The sequence below is a fragment of the Peromyscus leucopus genome, chromosome 8b, assembly GCF_004664715.2.
Source record: "Peromyscus leucopus breed LL Stock chromosome 8b, UCI_PerLeu_2.1, whole genome shotgun sequence".
NCBI classification, from domain to species: domain Eukaryota; kingdom Metazoa; phylum Chordata; class Mammalia; order Rodentia; family Cricetidae; genus Peromyscus; species Peromyscus leucopus.
The window spans coordinates 86,744,087-86,762,327 of NC_051086.1; the positions used below are offsets into that span (position 1 = coordinate 86,744,087).

Consider the following 18,241-nt stretch of genomic DNA (forward strand, 5'->3'; position numbering starts at 1 on the left):
GAGTAAGCTAAAGCAGCAGGTTACTACAAGACAGAAAAGACTCTCAAGTCAATACGCTAGCACAGTTCACCAGATACCTTACATGTCCTTGACTGATGGAGAAGAAATATGAAATTGAAACTATCTGTAGTCAGACAGAGCAGATTATCACATGACAAGGTAGCATCTGCTATTACTTGTTTGTTTTAAATGGACATGCATCTGTTTTGATTGGCTGAAATTTGTAATATATTAATTATTGGGGATTTTGAGTGTTATACATCCATGAGGAAAAGAAAATATCACATTAAACATAGAGGGGCAGCTGGTGAGATGGCTCAGTGGATAAAGGTGCTTGCTGTCAAACCTGAAAATCTGAGTTCTGATCTCAAGGACCCACGTGGTGGGAGAAGAGAACCATTTTATGCATGTTGGATTGAGAAAATGGGTGAAATCTACTGCTTCTCTTTTCATCTTTTTCTTCCAGCTCTGCCCAAGGTAAGCCTGTCTCACAAGCCGCTATATCTAACCTAAGTATTTGAGAGAAGAAAACTATATGACTACAGCACTAGTGGTATAAGAAATATAAGAGAACTGCAAGGAGAAATGGACAAATCCACACTGACTGACTGAGATGTCAACATTCTTCTCTTAATAACTGACAGAACAAGCAGACAGAAAATCAGCAAAGATAAAGAGGACACGATTGAACATTATCAACCAATCAGGCCACGATATTTATAGAACCTTCCATCTTTGGCATAAAGTATGTTCTTTTTGAAGTGCTCATAAACATTAAGGCAAATCGTTTTATCATACACAGTGGAATATACCTACAACCTCAGGACTCAAGACTCAAGCAGAGAAAAGAGAATCAGGAGTTAGATGTTGGGGAATATTATTTTAAGGTGTATTACTTTTATTTATGTTGCATTTGTTTAACTCTGTGAAGCTGTGTTACTTTGCCTGTGTAAAACACCTGATGGCCGAATAAAGTGGGAACGGCCAATAGTAAGGCAGGAGAAAGGATAGGCAGGGCTGTCAGGCAGAGAGAATAGGAGAAATCAAAGAAAGAAGGAAGTAGCCAGAGATGGAGGAGGACCCAGCCACCTAGCCACCTAGCTACACAGCCAGACATAGGAGTAAGAAGGAAAGAAAAGGTACACAGGAATAGAGAAAGATAAAAGACCCCAAAGCCAAAGATATACAGGATAATTTCAAGTTAAGAAAAGCTGGCTAGCCACAGTCAAGCTAAGGCCAAGCATTTATAATTAAGAATAAGCATCCGTGTGTGATTTATTTGGGGAGCTGGGTGGTGGGCACCCCAAAAGAGCAATACAAACAACAACAGCTGGAGGCTTTGATAACTGATTTTCATTGTCAACATGATTGAACTTAAAGTCACCATGGAAACACATTTCTGGTATGTTCATGAGGTTGTTTCCAGAAAGTTTTAACTGATCTAGGAAGACCTACCCTAAATGTGAGCAGCACCATTCCATGGGCTGGGATCCAGACTGAATAAAAGAGAAAAAGTGAGCTTTTTCATCCCTCTCTGCTTCCTGACTATAGATGCAAGGTGACCAGCTGCTTCATGTGCCGGCCACTGATGGTGCCTTCTATACCATGATCCCAATCAAGCAGATAATAAAAATATTTGTGGCCGGGCGGTGGTGGTGCACGCCTTTTATCCCAGCACTCGGGAGGCAGAGGCAGGCAGATCTCTGTGAGTTCGAGGCCAGCCTGGGCTACCAAGTGAGTTCCAGGAAAGGCACAAAGCTACACAGAGAAACCCTGTCTCGAAAAACCAAAAAAAAAGAAAAAAATATATATATTTGTACCACACACAAAAGCTGATAAAATTTTCTACTCAAGGCTTAGATGCCAGCTACATTGGGCTATACCATGTGACTAAACTCATTCTGACTTCCTTCCCAACACAACTTTGGTTCTCGGTGATGTTCACAACTGTATGCTGCCCTATCTTTTCATTGTCATCTTTAAGGAACTTTCTCTTTTATTTTTATTTTTTGGTTTTTCGAGACAGGGTTTCTCTGTGTAGCTTTGCGCCTTCCCTGGAACTCACTCTGTAGACCAGGCTGGCCTCGAACTCACAGAGATCCACCTGCCTCTGCCTCCCGAGAGCTGGGATTAAAGGTGTGCTGCACCACCACCACCACCACCACCACCACCACCACCACCACCACCACCACCACCACCACCACCACCACCCGGCTCTCTTGTATTGATGTTCCCATTTCCTGTAACCTATTTCTTTTATTTGGATGACGACTTTGTCATTTTGATGGGTGGCATTCATCCTAAATTTTTTTAAGACAAAGCACAAGACCACAGATTATTTTTGAGAACTCACATGCCTTAAAATACCTTAATTTTAGCCAGGTGTTGTGAAGTACATCTGGAATTCCAGCACTTTGGAAGGTAAGGCAGGAGGATTAGTACAAGTTGAAAACCAGCCTGGGCTCCATGATAAGACTCAGCCTCAAAAAACAAAACATTTAAATCCTGTTTGTATAAATAGTTTCAATGCACTTAATGTAAGATTGAAATTATCTTCCTCCAAAATTTGAAAGATAATTTTCTTCTGGTTTCAAATGCTTCCACTAAGAAGTCTAAAACTAATGGATTTCTATCACTCTCTGGGTTAGAGTTGCTGTATTTTTTTCTTTCTCTGAAAACCTGAAAGATCACCTGCATGGCCTCAGTGACTTAAATTTTCACAACATGGCCTTAGCAGTAAACAGCCTTTTCTTCTTTTCTTTTTCTTTCTTTCTTTCTTTTTTTTTTGGGGGGGGGGTTTGAGGCAAGGTTTCTCTGTATAGTTTTGGTGCCTGTCCTGGATCTCACTCTGTAGGACAGGCTAGCCTCGAACTCACAGAGATCCACCTGGCTCTGCCTCCCAAGTACTGAGATTAAAGGCGTGTGTCACCACCTTTCATATGCTAATACACAGCCTTTTCAATCAGGAAACTTGTGTATTTAATACGAAAACATTTGTTTGAATCACTTTATGATTTTTTTTCCTGCTTTCTCCTTTCCTTTGAGACCTATTATCTGAATAGCGAAACTCTTGGTTCTGTAAGTTTCTTCACACTTTCTATTATTTCTCTATCACTTAGCCCTTTTGCTATACCTTCTCAGATTCTCTCAATATTAATTTCTAGTATTTATATGGGGCTTTGATTTCTGACATCAGAATTTCAGTGTCTAAGAGCCACTTTTAAAAGATATATAGCGTCATCCTTTTTTATAGTGCCTTCTTATTTTGAGGCTGTATTATTTTCTCTTAGTTCTGAAAATAGTTAACAATTCTAAGCTAGGTGTGGCACATACCTATAATTCCAGCCCTGGAGAGGCTAAGGCTGGAGGATCAAGACTTCTAGGCTAGCCTGGACTACAAAGCAAGATTCTGACTCAAAAAAAAAAATTTTTTTTATTATTTTCCTCTATAAAATGATATCTTCACATTGCTTTATTCTATTTAATGTCTATGTCCACATGTGGGATGACTCATCCCTAACCGGCTTGAGGGTCAGAAGGCCCAAACAAGTAAAAAAGATACTTTCTGAGAGCCAGCCTGGGTCTGCCTGATGGTCTTAGCAACAGCAGCTGAAACATGATCTGGAGATGACCTGGACCAATGAGAGACAGCCATGTCACACCAGCTGATGCATATTCATCAGACCTCCCCCAAGGGTAGGGTGGAGGGTATGTATATAAGGCTTGCCTCTTCCTGAATAAACTGAGCTTGTTGTTTCCACATTCTCCTGGACTCTGTGTGGTTTGACTCTATGCCTACTTGGCCCCCACCCCCAAAAGAGAACAACAGCAAGGACCCTGCTACATCCACATACTATAGTGATTCTTCAAATAAGTCTTGATTAGTTGCTCACATGAAATAGGAAGGAATGAAAAAATTGAATAGGAACATGGATAGCTATAGTAATTTTATGTGGGCTGTTTAGGAATCTAATGACTACATTAGTGTATCTTTTTAATGAGGTTTCTAAAAAAAGATTTTCCTCATTTTCTGTCTAAAGGGCCAACTGTACCAATATTCTGAGAGCCCAGTGAGATAAACAAAAGAGAAAACACCTGGAGTCCAATACTTCTTTTTTAGCATAGGACTCCTTCCCTTAACTGTCTTTGATTTCTTTCAGACTGAAGAGTATGTAAAGAATAAAATTTTGACCTTTGCCGGAGTCATAAGTGGGAATAGAAGCCTCTGATAAGTGGCTGGCTAGTTAAGTTTTAAGATGACATCCCTGAAACTCAACATTTCTCTATCTGCCTTTAACCAAATCCCCCTCCCACCCTGTCTCTACAAGCTGCCATTCTTAAGCTTTCTGAGACCTCTAGAGGATGAATCACACGGCTTTGTTTATTTCTACTGCTACTGCATTTAGAGTTCAGTTTTCAATGATGTATATATATATCTCCAGGTCCTAACAATACATGGAGGCTGTCAATTTCTAATTCCCTCTACTGATCTTTCAGTAGGTTTCTGGGATGAACCCAAAAGTAGAAGGGCAGACTCTTCCATCCTTTATTCCTGATAATATGTCAACTACTGTATACTCTAAACTGGATCAGGTAGTTATACTCTGAATCCTGGAAATAATTCTTTTATTGTTTAATTTCTTATTAAAATTCAATTTGTTCTTACAGATTTGAAAACTACTGTAATTGACAAATCTCTGAGAAAATAATTTCATGTACCTATATCCATGACATCTAATAAAACTTGTTTCCAATTTTTACTGTTTAATATTAGCTTTATACATTAGGATATTTCTTCAAGTATTTAGTCAGCCTTGGTTGGCTACTCATATTTAAGAAGAGAGGAGTAATAACAATTACTATAGTTTTAACACTAATTTTCTTGTTAGAAAATACATGTTCTCATTTTCTTTTTTAAGTAGGAATATGTTTAGAGACTAAAAGTAGACATGCAAATAAATCCCTATCATTTGCAATATTACAGATCATTAAAAATGACTAAGTATTTGGCCGGGCGGTGGTGGTGCACACCTTTAATCCCAGCACTCGGGAGGCAGAGTCAGGCGGATCTCTGTGAGTTTGAGGCCAGCCCTGGGCTACCAAGTGAGTTCCAGGAAAAGGCGCAAAGCTACACAGAGAAACCCTGTCTTAAAAAAAAAAAAAAGACTAAGTATTGCTAGTATTGGTAAAACTTCAAAAATAGCCATGTCTTTTTGTAACAGGCCTCCAGCCCTTAGCACATAGCCCTTGACACCATAATACATGTTATTTATTATTTTGGCCATAAAACAGCACATAGATGGTACCATCTGCCAAAATGAAAACAAAGACCTAATCCATCAAACCCATAGTTTTGGGAAAAGTTATTAAATAACCTTGCATTTTGACTTCTGTAGTTCCACTTCTGGCTAACTGTTTTTGCTAACTGAAGTATGTCAACCCACGATACAACTGAGCTTCAAAGCTCACCCTGAGAAAGGTTTCGGGTTACACTAGGACACCAAAGACTCAGTATAGTCTCTGGCTGGCAGATGAAGGTTTTCTATGCTTAAACACCTGTCCCAGCACTCCTCTGTGGTTAAAAAAAAAAAAAATAAAATAAAAAAAATAACATTTTCCAAAACATAAAATTCTATACAAAACAAAACAGTATAGCTCTAAAATATAGAGGAACAAAATTGAGGGAAAAGGGGTATAGAACTATGGAGTAAATAAATGGCCCTGGAGCTTTTACAGGAACAAGACACCAATATAGCTGTATTTTCAGTTCTTATTCTCTTGGTGATCACTTCACTTACTTAATGCCATTTATTTAGGTGTTTATATCTAACATATTTCAGATACTTATTCTTAGCACTGAGAATACAGCATTAACCAAAGTAACCAAAAGGTTGTGCTATTATGAAACATTCATTCTAAAGAAAGAATATAAACAGAATAAATACAAAGATGATAAGCACTGAATAAAAAGAAGAGGAGAATGGAAGATGCTTACGCAATTTTGAATGAATTATGAGAGACATCAGAAATTTCAGTGGTGTGGACTGCTTCTACATGTTCACTTCAAAAAGTTAATCAATATACTGCATTCAACCTGTCCACCCAGCCAGCTCTCTTAAATCCTTCCTTCAGGGTTCAGTCTGGTATGTATCCCTAACCTACCAGATCTAGCCTGGGTCCCACATCTAGTGTCCATGTTTTGTCTGGCCACCCCTACTGTGGTGGTTTGAACAAGAACGGTCCCCATAGGCTCATATTTAAATGCTTGGTCATTAGGGAGTGGCCTTGAGAGGGATTAGGAAGTGAGACCTTGTTAGAGGAAATATGTCACTGGGAGTGGGCTTTGAAGTTTCAGAAGCCCAAGCCAGGCCCAGTGGTTCGTGTTCTCTCTCTCTCTCTCTCTCTCTCTCTCTCTCTCTCTCTCTCTCTCTCTCTCTCTCTCTCTCCTTGCTGTCTACAGATCCAAATGCAGAACTCTTAGCTACTTCTCCAGCACTATGGCTGCCTGTAGGCCACCCTGCTACCTGTCATGATGACAGTGGACTAAACTGTAGAATGAATCTTAAAAGTTCTTATTAATAAAATCAAACCTGAGACAGGTATTGGGGTGAACGCTGGAAGATCAGAGAAACAGAACAAGCCACAGCTAACTCAACTCGCCAGATCCTCAGCTGATCCTGATTCCTCAGACTGGAAGCCTCTGTGTCCTCATCCAAATGGGTCTCAGCTGAACTGCTGCTCAAAAGCCTAAAAGTTTAACCGGCCTCTAGTTCCTGGTCCTCACGCCTTAAATACCTTTCTGCTTTCTGCCATCACTTCCTGGGATTAAAGGCTCATTTCCTAGGACTAAAGGCGTGAGTCACCATGCCTGGCTGTTTCCAGTGTGGCTTTAAATTTACAGAGATCTGGATGGATCTCTGCCTCCCAAGTGATAGGAATAAAGGCATGTGTGCCACCATTTTCTGGCCTCTATGTCTATCTAGTAGCTGTTCTGTTCTCTGACCCTAGATAAGTTTATTAGGGTGCACAATATTTTGGGGAATACAATATCACCACACAAAACCTCTGAAAACTGTGAGCCAGCCCCAATTAAATGTTTTCCTTTATAAGTGGTCATAGTGTCTCTTCACAGCAACAGAACACTGACTAAGATAGCTACCTATGTCATAACTAACCTCTAGGCTTCTTCCAGGACCTCCTTATCCACCAACCCATGGGTCCCTCTCATGCCATATCCAACTTTTCAACACAGCCAGATCTACCCCAACACTCCAGGATTAGAGCAGGAGGCACATCCTGTACACCAACTCAGTCCCTTCTGTCCATCTGATTTCATTACACTCAAGCCATTTCTGACCTTTAGACTCAACCTACCTACACATCTACTCTTCTAACTCAACCTACTCTATTATTTTCAGACTTAGAACCACCAAAAGCAGTCCATATGCCCAGATCTCATTGCAAATACAATGGATCAAGTCAGTGTCTTCTCTCCAAAACCTATGAGTCTTGTAGAAATATCTGTCAATGTGAATTACCTAGATGAACCTCAGTACACAGAATTTAAAACAAAAATCATAAACTTCATTGCTGTGGAATAATCCTCTTGTACACTGTAAAGATTTGTCACTCATTAGTTTAATAAAATGCTGATTGGCCAGCAGCCAGGCAGGGCAACCAAACTAAGGATGATGGGAAAAAGAGCAGAGTGAGAGAGTCACTGGCAAATACAGAGAAGCAAGATGAGAATGTCATACTGAGAAAAAGTAACAAGCCATATGGCTAAACATAGGTTAGAATTATGAGTTAATTTAAGTATAAGAGCTAGTTAGTAATAAGCCAGAGCTATCAGTTGAGCATTTATAATTAATATAAGCCTCTGTGTGGTAATTTGGGAAGTGGCTTCCAGGTATATAGGAACTGGCCAGCAGGGGAAAAACGTCCAACTACACTTCATCAAAGAATTCAGGACTTTAAAGACACAAGAAACTGCTCAATGAAATTAAGGAAAAAGAACTTAAGAGAATAAAACCTAAATGACATCCAAGAAAACACAAATATAAGGCTGATGGCAATGATGAAAACAACCTATGACTTGAGAATGGAATTCAAAAGGAGAAACATACAAGGACTCAAGCTGAAAAGGGCCATAGATTATCTATGGATGCCCAGGGTCTGGGCCACAACATATGGCCATGTTGGTGTCTGAGGGCCATGCTGCCCCTGGGGCCTTGATGATCTGGGTGGCCCGCATGCCACACAGGGCCATGGTGTCATCCGGGCCCAGGCTGTTGCCATGGGTCATGTCTGAGTCTGTGGTCCAGCAGCAGCCAGGGTCTGGGTTGATGTCCCTGGCCCCTGTTGCCACTAGGTGTAACACAAATTGCAAAACGGTATTATTAAAAAAATACCCAGAGTCAGGTATTGGGGTAAAAACCTGAAAGATCAGAGGAATAGGAAAAGCCACAGACAACCTCACCTCACATCTCAGTCTCCAAAGAGACCTACTTCCTGTATACCCACGCCTATATGCCTTTCTGTTCTGCCATCTCACTTCCTCTTCCTGCCCAGCTCTGTCACTTCCTGTCTGTCTGTACAGACCTCCAGACCTTTATGGTTATTGCTGAGATTAAAGGCATGTGTCACCATGCCTGGCTCTGTTCCCAGTGTGGCCTTGAACTCACAGAGATCCATATGATCCCTGCCTCCCGAGTGATAGGATTAAAGGTGTGTGCTACCATTGCCTGACCTCTATGTTTACTATAGTGGCAGGCTTTTTGCTCTGATCCTCAGATAAACTTTATTAGGGTGCACAATATATTGGGGACACAATACATCACCACAACTAGGGGCTAAGCAGATGCACAGCATCTGGACATCCACCTGAGACCATGTTGGTGTCTGAGGGCCTTGCTGCCTCTTGGGTCATACTGATCTGGGTGGCCTGTGTTGCCACCAGGACCATAGTGATGTCCGACCTGAGCTGTTGCTGAGGGCATGTCTAGGTCAATGTTCCTGCTGCATCTGGAGTCTGTGATAATGTCCATGGGATAATGTCCATGTCCATGTTATCACAGGGGGTAATAGCAACCATGAGAGTTGAAATACCAGGGCCATACTGAGCTGGCCCCATCCCTCACTGGCCTGGGATAGCTGACCCTGGCCCTCGCTCAACACTGCAGCAGGAGAATTGCCCACACACACACACTTAGGAGAGATAGCCCCACCCCTCACCATGGGCGTAGAAGAGCTGGCTCTGTCCCTCACCTGAGGGGGCGATCCCAGTGGCCCTGAATGACCAGCTCAGCTACCACCCTCATCCTGGGCCTTGGGTTGGCCCACCCTAACATCTACCCCATCTATGACCTGATGGAGCTCATGAAGGGATTCGGGTCAACAACAGGGTATCCGAGAGGAGTTTCAGTGAGAGTTCAGTGATGATGGTGTGCCAGAGGCCTTGAACCAGATCAATGACTCACTACAATGAACATTTTGTGGGTGAGGCTAGTTGGACAAGAGAGTATGCTGTATGACACTCCGAAGCATCCAATTACACGAGGATGAATGAACAGGTGCTGGAAAGACGGAGGATGAGGTGGGTTTTTGTTTTTTTTTTTTTTTTTTTTTTTGCTTTTTTATTTGTTTTGTTTTTAATTATTTGGGGGGGCATGCTGCAGGGGTGAGGGGTAGATATGGAATTACTTGGAGGTGAGTGAGTTTGGGGTGCATGTTGTGAAATTTCAAAAGAATCCATAAAGAATTATGTTTAAAAAAAAAAAAACATAACAAAACCTCACCACCAAGCAGGAGAAGCCCCCTTTTGTATTGTCAGCCAAGGTTGTCCAAAAGACTACAAAAACATTATAGACTATTGCTGTTGCCCTTGTTTGCCCCCGCCCCCACTCTCCCAGAGGAAGAAGATAAGTCCCTGTCGCTGAAGCCACCATGCACGTTAGGCAGACACAGGGTCCAAAGGCCCTTTAGCTGGAACTGACTTAAATGCTTCCTCCCTTAGGAAGCATTCATGTGCTAGAAGGTGCCATGCAAGCTTCCAAAGGAGGGAAGCAACCAACAGTCTTACCCACCTCTGACACCTATGAACCACAACCAGTATGGCACAATAACCCTAAGGGTGCAGTAGTGGCAAGCATACCTTGTCAGTAACCAACAGGTCTCTAACTGGGTTTAAGACCCACTCACCAAGAGTGAAGTTATGCCTAATAATGGAAACCTATCCAACTACCCAGAGTGAGTACAGTCATGGATCTTAGAGGAGAACCTGTAATACACCTACAATTTATGTATAATATGATTTTTAAAGGTACTTAATAGTATGATTACTAAACCAGCATGATCCCTAACTATTCTCTAAATATTTGTCCTTATACCCACAGATAAATGTAGTCCTCATCTCTGATCAAGAAAACTTCCCTTTGCAACAGATGGAGACTACTGCAGAAAACCACAACCAATCACAATGCAGAGTTATGGAGCTCAGTCCTGATGAATAACAAAACAACTACCACACCTAAGGCTCATAAAACATTTTAGAAGAATGGATGGAAAATTGTAAGGTCCTGAGGATTAGGAAGTTCACTGTGAGACTGTATCTCCTAGTAATGTCAGAAGCTATATTCATAAAGCTTCACCAACATGACTGCCTAAATATGAGCTAATAAGGACAACAGACCTGTCAAAGTCTACACAAAGAACTACAGGTAACTAAAGAATGCTAAGAATGGGAGAAACAGTATACCTCAGGGAAGAGCATACCAATTGGTTCAGTTCTGAAACGTGCATATAAGTAAAATTATACATATCGAACAGTTCTTATTTAGTGTGTGTATATATATATATCTATATATACACACATACATATATATACAAACATATATATGTATATATACACACATATACATATATATTAAAAAATATGGGAGGGTTTAGAAGAAGGAAAGGTGCTGTGGTATGGTTTTTCTGTACACTGTGAACATGTTTTGCTCTCATTGGTTGATAAATAAAGCTGTTTGACCAATGGTGAGGCACAATAAGGTTAGGCCGGTACATTCAAACTGAAGATGGAGATGAAGAAGAAGGGTGGAGTCAGAGCAGACACGATCCAGCTGCCACATGGCAATACATAGATTAATAGAAATGGGTTAATTTAAGATGAAAGAGCTAGCTAGCAAGAAGCCTGAGCCATAGATCAAACAGTTTGTAATTAATGTTAAGTCTCTGATTGGTTATTCAGGTACTGGCAAGCAGGAAAGATTTATCAGGCTATAGAAAGGGAAGGAGGAAATGATGTGATTATATTATAATCATGAAAATAAAAAAGTGAATAGTAGCCAGATCAGAAAAAATAAAAATAAAAAAGCATAAAAAACCCACAAAACCAACTTAAATAGAAAAGTGAAATAAGATCGGGCGGTGGTGGTGCACGCCTTTAATCTCAGCACTCAGGAGGCAGAGTCAGGTAGATCTCTGTGAGTTCGAGGCCAGCCTGGTCTACAAAGTGAGATCCAGGACAGGCACCAAAACTACACAGAAACTCTGTCTCGAAAAATCCCCAAAAAGGGGGAGGGGGGAGCCGGGAATAAGTAGGAAGATTCTAAAAGAATACGGCAATTTTACCATTTCTTTTCAGACAGCTATGACAACAAATATTATATTGATGAAAAATTTTAAAGCCAGTATGTGGGGGCTGTAGCTGTAGCTCAGTTAGGAGACTACTGGCCTAGCATTCATGAAGTCCCAGGTACAATTCTCACCCTGTACCACATAAACTGGATGTGGTGGTGCACACCTGTAATCTTATATTTAGGAAGAGGCCACAGAACCAGAAGTTCAAAGTTAGCCTCAGTTATATAGCTGGAAGTCAGTCTAAGCTACATGAGACTGTCTTGAAAAAAAAAAAAAAAGAAGAGAAAAGAAGAGAAAGGAAGAGATAGAGGGATAAAGAGGAGAGAGGAAGAGGAAAAGCCAGGATGTGATTATACTCCAACAAATGATGGTGTTAAAATTTTACTTTGATACTTTCCAAAAGTAGTATCTAGACATTTATCATTAATGTTGGAAAAAATTTTAAAGTCTTAATATCATTTTAAAAACAGACATGAGGCCCTATTTGATTACATCAATAAACTAACTCTAAATGAGAAATTAACAATACCTTAAAGAAACCCAGCAAAATCCCAGTTCCCAAATGAAGTATGAAGGAATAGCTGACACTGAAAATTTTTTACCTTGCCCAGAGCGGCTTTGGCGAGAATCTACACTTGACTGTCTTCGATCCGGTGGTTCCTCGCTTCCTCCATCTGCATTAAGTTAAAAATAGCATGAACAGATAATGAGTTTGACCTAACTCGGGAGACATCTGTATCATGAAACTACTATGTGTATGACTTATTTTCATTTTTTATAATTTGTATCATTAAAATATTTGAGGATTTCCCTATGTAAACCAATGGCTCTTGTCCTTATTCTTGTAGAGGCTGATTTAAAAAAGCTCAATGGAGGTAGAAGTGCTTTTTCTGCTCCACCATATATACACATGAAGGAATAAAGGAATTTTATTGAAGTTCATTCACTTCATTGTAGCTTAGAATGCCTAAATGATAGACAATTGCTTGTGTAAAATATGTCAAATAATTTCAAGGACTGTATGCTTCACTGGAGTAAAATTACATTTACATGTTTCATAATATATTTAAAAAAACAACAAACAGGTGATTTAATAAAAAAAAATCAATAAACATGCAAGTGATTCAATAAGAGATAAAAGCAGACAAATTCTGAGGATATTTTACCCATGATTTTTTAAATTATATGGAAATATCCATTCATTATCTGCATTTTCATTTTTCAAGAAACAAGAATATACCTCTTACTACAATTTTTAAAAAGCTACAACAAATTTACATTCATAAATAATTCCATTTGTTATACAGAAACAAAATAACCCATGGCAAATAAAGCACAAAAATGAAATTAATAGATTAAGAATTCCATAAAGCATATGTAAAATTAAAACAAAACAAAACAGTCTAAAATCTAGGCTTGGTGGCACATGTCTATACTCCTAGGACTCAGGAGGTGGAGCAGAGAGGATGTAGAGAGATTAAATTGCTTCAGGTCAACCTGTATAACATAGAATACCAGGTCAGCCTGAGTTAAATCACAAACAAACAAACAAACAAACAAATCAGCCTAAATAAAACTAAAGCTTTAACATAGTGGCCTAAACTTACAAACTTTTCACTTCAATCAAATTTAAAATATACTTAAGATTCAGTAGCTTGCTTTATTTTATGCAACCACTTATTTCTAACTGAATAGGAGTAAGAAGTAACAACTATAAGCAGGTTTAAAAAGCATTACTCTTTTTTCCCCCATATATGCTCTAGGGATAAAATCCAGGTCCTTGTGCTTGTAAGGCAAACATTTTACCGACTGAGCTATCTCCCCAGCCTTGCTTTAACTTATTATTCTCAGCTAAATAAGATTAAAATAATCAAGGCTGGGTTGAAAATGCTCTTCTCAGTTACTCTGTCCTTTCATGAGTGTTTCCCTAGCTTAAGTCTTTCTGCTGAGCTTTAGCCCTACATAACTGATGTTGTCCCTTACATCTCTACCTGGAGGGTTGCCAGGCATCTAAAGCACTACACAGTCAGGACCACACCCTGGAGCTCTCCCCACATTTCTTCATGTTCCTGTTTGACCAAATGCCACCACCATCTAGCTATAGCTAGGTAGACCAGAACTGGGAGTCACCCTTCAAACTGAATGTGCACCCTCTCCTTGCTTTTACCCCACCACCTCTGTCTACACCATCACCATACCCTCTTAGGTTATTGTAAACACTTCCTTACCAGTCTATGCCACGTGGACCTGGTGCAGTGTTCCCAAAATGATTTCTTCAGCTGAACTTCTTGTTCTCTACTCTCCATCCTAACTGAAACATTTAACATGTGTGCACCTCTGTCTCTTATTTTAAGATGCAATATTGCAGTAGCTGGGCATGGTGGTGTCTGCCTTTAATCACAGCATTCAGGAGACAGAGGCAGGAGGATTTCTGGGTTTGAGGCCAGCCTGATCTATAAACAGGTTGTTCCAGGACAGCAGGGCTATATAGAGAGACCTTGTCTCAAAAAACAAACAAACAAAAAAACACACTGAAACTAATTATCCTGACCACAGGACCCTCTCCATCCAGCTTTATGTGTAGCATGCTCTGCAGTACTGTCTTCACTCCAGCACCTTGGTTTTCTTTAGATCTTTCTTCTTACCATTTTTCCTCTCACCAATGGCCCTGGCCCAGAATGTCCTTTCTCTTGTAAACCCCTCCTTTCTTGTAATCTGAGTTCTAATGAATCTTGTTCAGGGCTATTTGCCTGGACATCTTTGGGCAGAGCAAACCTTTCCATGACCCTGGGCAGTTCTCCTTCACGAGTCATACAGCTGTAATCTTAAAAAGCATTACTCTTGTTCTGTCATCTATTCTACTTCCTTCTGTCCTGAGAGCTTGTCTTTTTAAATACATGGCCTGTTTTTTAATTTTTTTTATAGAAATTAAGTTTTTAAGAGTATATTTACCCTATGTAAGACTTAATAGTAATTAGCCAGGTGGTAGCGGCACATGCCTTTAATCCCAGCACTCAGGAGGCAGAGGCAGGTGGATCTCTGTGAATTCCAGACCAGCCTGGTCTACAAAGTGAGTTCCAGGACAGCCAGGGCTACAAAGCTACACAGAGAAACCCTGTCTTGTACAACAAAACAAAAAAGACTTAACAGTAATTAAATTCATATATATCAAGCATATTTATCAATTTTTGTTCTTCTGCAGAGGGCTTACCTAGTAGGTACCATGAGGATCAACATCAATTAATTGATTTCATAAATACAGTAATTGTAAATACAGAAAATAACTGGCAGAAAAATATTCATATCTTAGTCTATTATGAACTTGGCAACTTAATAAACTATTCTGCTTTTAGTCAGATTTTAAAAATAATTCAGCAAATCAAAAGATACTTCAATAGAAAGCTATATTTTTGTCAGTCTGCAAATATTTTAAAAATAAAACCAACTTCAAATATTTCTTTGGTTTCTCCCTATTACATAAGTTATACCTGAAATACCTCATAGATGTGCTAAGAAAACAAAGTGCTACTTGAAATACAAGGTTAAGAATATTCCTTTAACATAATAGGCTAAAATTTTAAAGCAAAAAGGTCCCTACACATTATTATTCCAGAATGAGTTATCTGCCTTGGTTGAAATTAAAACTCAAATTCTTCACAGTTCTGGGACTGTGAAGGTAGCAAATGGATGAAAGTCAACGGTTCTTCCTAGCTTTAGACTTATGGCGCTACAATAACAATTTGCTAGGCAAAAGGTGCTTACCACTGCAATAATGGCACAACTGTTATGGGAGTAACCAGCCAAATTCTGACTGGATCTGAGACCCACTCTGAAGGAGGGAGTTCACGTGCTGCTGTAGTCAAATATCCATGGTTGGGTAAGGTCTAGGCACTAGGGGAAATTTACAGCTATATGTTCATAGACTAACGCTGTCCTCAGCCTAATCAAAGAAGTTTCTTTTTACAGCAAACAGCATTTAAAACAGATCAAGGGACTAAAAACAAGTGATTGTTGCATGCTCAGTATTGAATGGGCACCCATCCAAGGGACAGGGAACATAAAGAAAGGGCAGAAAACATGTAGAAGCCAAACAACAGAGAAGAGGGCCATGAAATACTCTCTTAAGGGTGTGACAGCAAAGGCACTCATAAACTCCTAATAGTTAGTGCTGCCTGTATAAGGCTGCATAGGACTGAGAAAGGAAAAAATGCGGGCCATAGATAGGGGAGAGGCACATAGGTTCCTACCTTATTCAGGATGCTAAAAGCAGTCAAGGGCTGCTGGATGAGAGGAAGGCACTGTCCTCCATCATACTGCTTGATTAGTGTTATTCATGCTTCAGGGCAACAGCTTCATACACATGTCCCATATGAGTGACCCTGGTTAAATCAGTAGGTCACAAAGCAAAATGAAAACAAAACAAAAAATAAAAGGGGGTTGGGGGTTTGGTGGGAAGAAGGTGAGTACTGATGCAGTGGGGGAGAAAATAAGAGAGGGTGAAGAGAGATGAGTATGTTACATACATGTATGAATTGTCAAAGGATAAATTAATTTAAAAACTAAAGAGAATCTTTTTAAAACCTCATTATTTTTAAGAAAACGTACATATTTATATCCTTTTAACTCTATGTTAAAGAAAAACAATTTTACAGATTCTTTTTATAAGGCTTGATATTTTATTTATTGTGGATTTTTGAGACAAGATTTCTCTGTATAGCCCTAGCTGTCCTGGAACTCATTTTGTAGACCAAGTTGTCCTGGAACTCAGATATCTGCCTGTCTCTGAGTGCTGAGATTAAAGGTTGTGCCACCACACCTGGCAAGGCTTGATATTTTAACTGACCAACTCAAAATCAGAATTTGTTATTGTTTTTAACCCTCTAGGAATTCTTCTACCTCAGATGTTCATGAATTAATATCCAATATACCCAAAAAACCTTACAGACCTCTGTTTAACTTGTATTTCTCTTATTAATAGTGAAATTAGGGCTGGGACGATGGCCAAGTGGGTAAGGCACTTGTTACATTAGAATAGGACCTGAATCCCCAGAGCCCAAATAAAAGCCTGGACATGCCTATTAACTGTAGCTCTGATTTGGGCAGAGGCATGCCAATCCTGAGAGCTCAGTCACCAGCCAACCTAGCTAAAAAAGTGAGCTTCCAGTTGAACTGGACACCCTGTTGCAAAAAAGTAAGGTGGAAAAGCAATTAAGGAAGATATCTTAATGTTTGGCTTCCTCACAGGCACAGATGAGTGCTCACAGGTATGTTATGTGTGCACATAGGCATCTGTGTACTCTCTTCTAAAAGTTAACAACCTAAAAAAGTAAATGAATTTATTAAAAAAACTAGTTGAATGTATTTCACTGGTTGTTTGGTGGTTGTGTAATCTTGTTTATATCCTATTTTTGACACTTTGTGTGTGCGAGGCAGGGAGGTAGGATACTAGTATTATTAAGCTCAGGCAGCCAGGATCTTGTGCGTGCTCAGTGAAACACTATCCGCTGAGTGACAGCCCCCGCCCATTGCCACATCCTCTAATCTTTGTAATCATTGCAACTGCTATTTCATTTTCTCAGACTGAGTTCCAGACCGTTGCTTTTAGTTTTTAGTAGATTGATTAAGCAATAGTGACTTGGTATGAATTTCTTTACATTTTTCTGTTTAATGTTCAGTGAGTTCTTTTGATACGTATGATAGATATTCAACCATTGTTTAATACTGTTTTATCATCACATTTCTATTTCTCCTCTTCTTGAACTCCAATGGCACAACTGTTAACCTTCTGTTTCTGTCCTGCACATCTCTGAGGCTCCTCATTTGTTTGTTTGGTTTTAGATTTTGTTATTTGGGGGGTTTAGATTTTGATACTTGGTATTTACACAATTTGAAGGTCATAGATTCCAGTTCTGTCTATAGTCTACTAATGAGCCTACCAAGTATACTTTTTCTTTGGTTACTACATTTTAGTTCTAAAATTCCTATTCAATTCCTTTTTATGTATTTATTTTCTCATTAAAATTTTTGTCTATTCATTTTGAGAAGGTTCATATACTACTGTTGAAACATTTTTTTATAGCAGACATCTTTGTCTAGTCATTTCACTGACTCAGCCTGGTATTAACATCTCTCATCTTTTCCCTTACAAACAGGCATTTCCTAGTTCTCTTTACATCACCTTTATATGTAATTTTGTTAAACTTTGTGTGTAATTTTAGATTATATTTGAAATTAAATTATGATTCTTCAAGTCTTATTTAATCTACTGGGAAATGTCAGCTCCATTTCTGAAAGCTTTTATTCACAGTTCTAGTCTCATCTATCTTACCTATATGCCACCCAGCAGTTGGTCTGTATTCTAGTCAGTGATCTCTTAGAGCAATACTGAAAAGTTTTTGGAATGATAATTTCGGTCAGATCCATACTGTAAAGCTCAGATGTGAACCTTGGTGTTCATACCTTTCTGAGCTTCTTTTCCTGAGATAGCTTTCTCTACAATCTTTTCAGTATTTTCCAGCTTCCTGGTATTCCTGGAAAATGAGTTGTAGTAACAAACAGCTCCACTAATAGAGTAGGTTCTCCTCTCAGAATTTTGTCT

At 39.5% G+C, this 18,241-nt stretch overlaps 1 protein-coding gene across 11 annotated transcripts in view; it reads right to left on the minus strand.

The window, feature by feature from the left end:
* The window catches only part of Tanc2 (tetratricopeptide repeat, ankyrin repeat and coiled-coil containing 2), a 326,078-nt gene that overhangs the window by 224,983 nt on the left and 82,854 nt on the right, over positions 1 to 18,241 (minus strand). For 10 of the 11 annotated variants that reach the window (XM_028865161.2, XM_028865160.2, XM_028865156.2 and 7 more), the window contains one exon: positions 12,246 to 12,317. The exons of the other annotated variant lie outside the window; for it this stretch is intronic. In XM_028865161.2, coding sequence (XP_028720994.1) covers positions 12,246 to 12,317 — 72 coding nt within the window. The remainder of the gene's footprint in view (positions 1 to 12,245; positions 12,318 to 18,241) is intronic. 11 annotated transcript variants of the gene reach the window in all.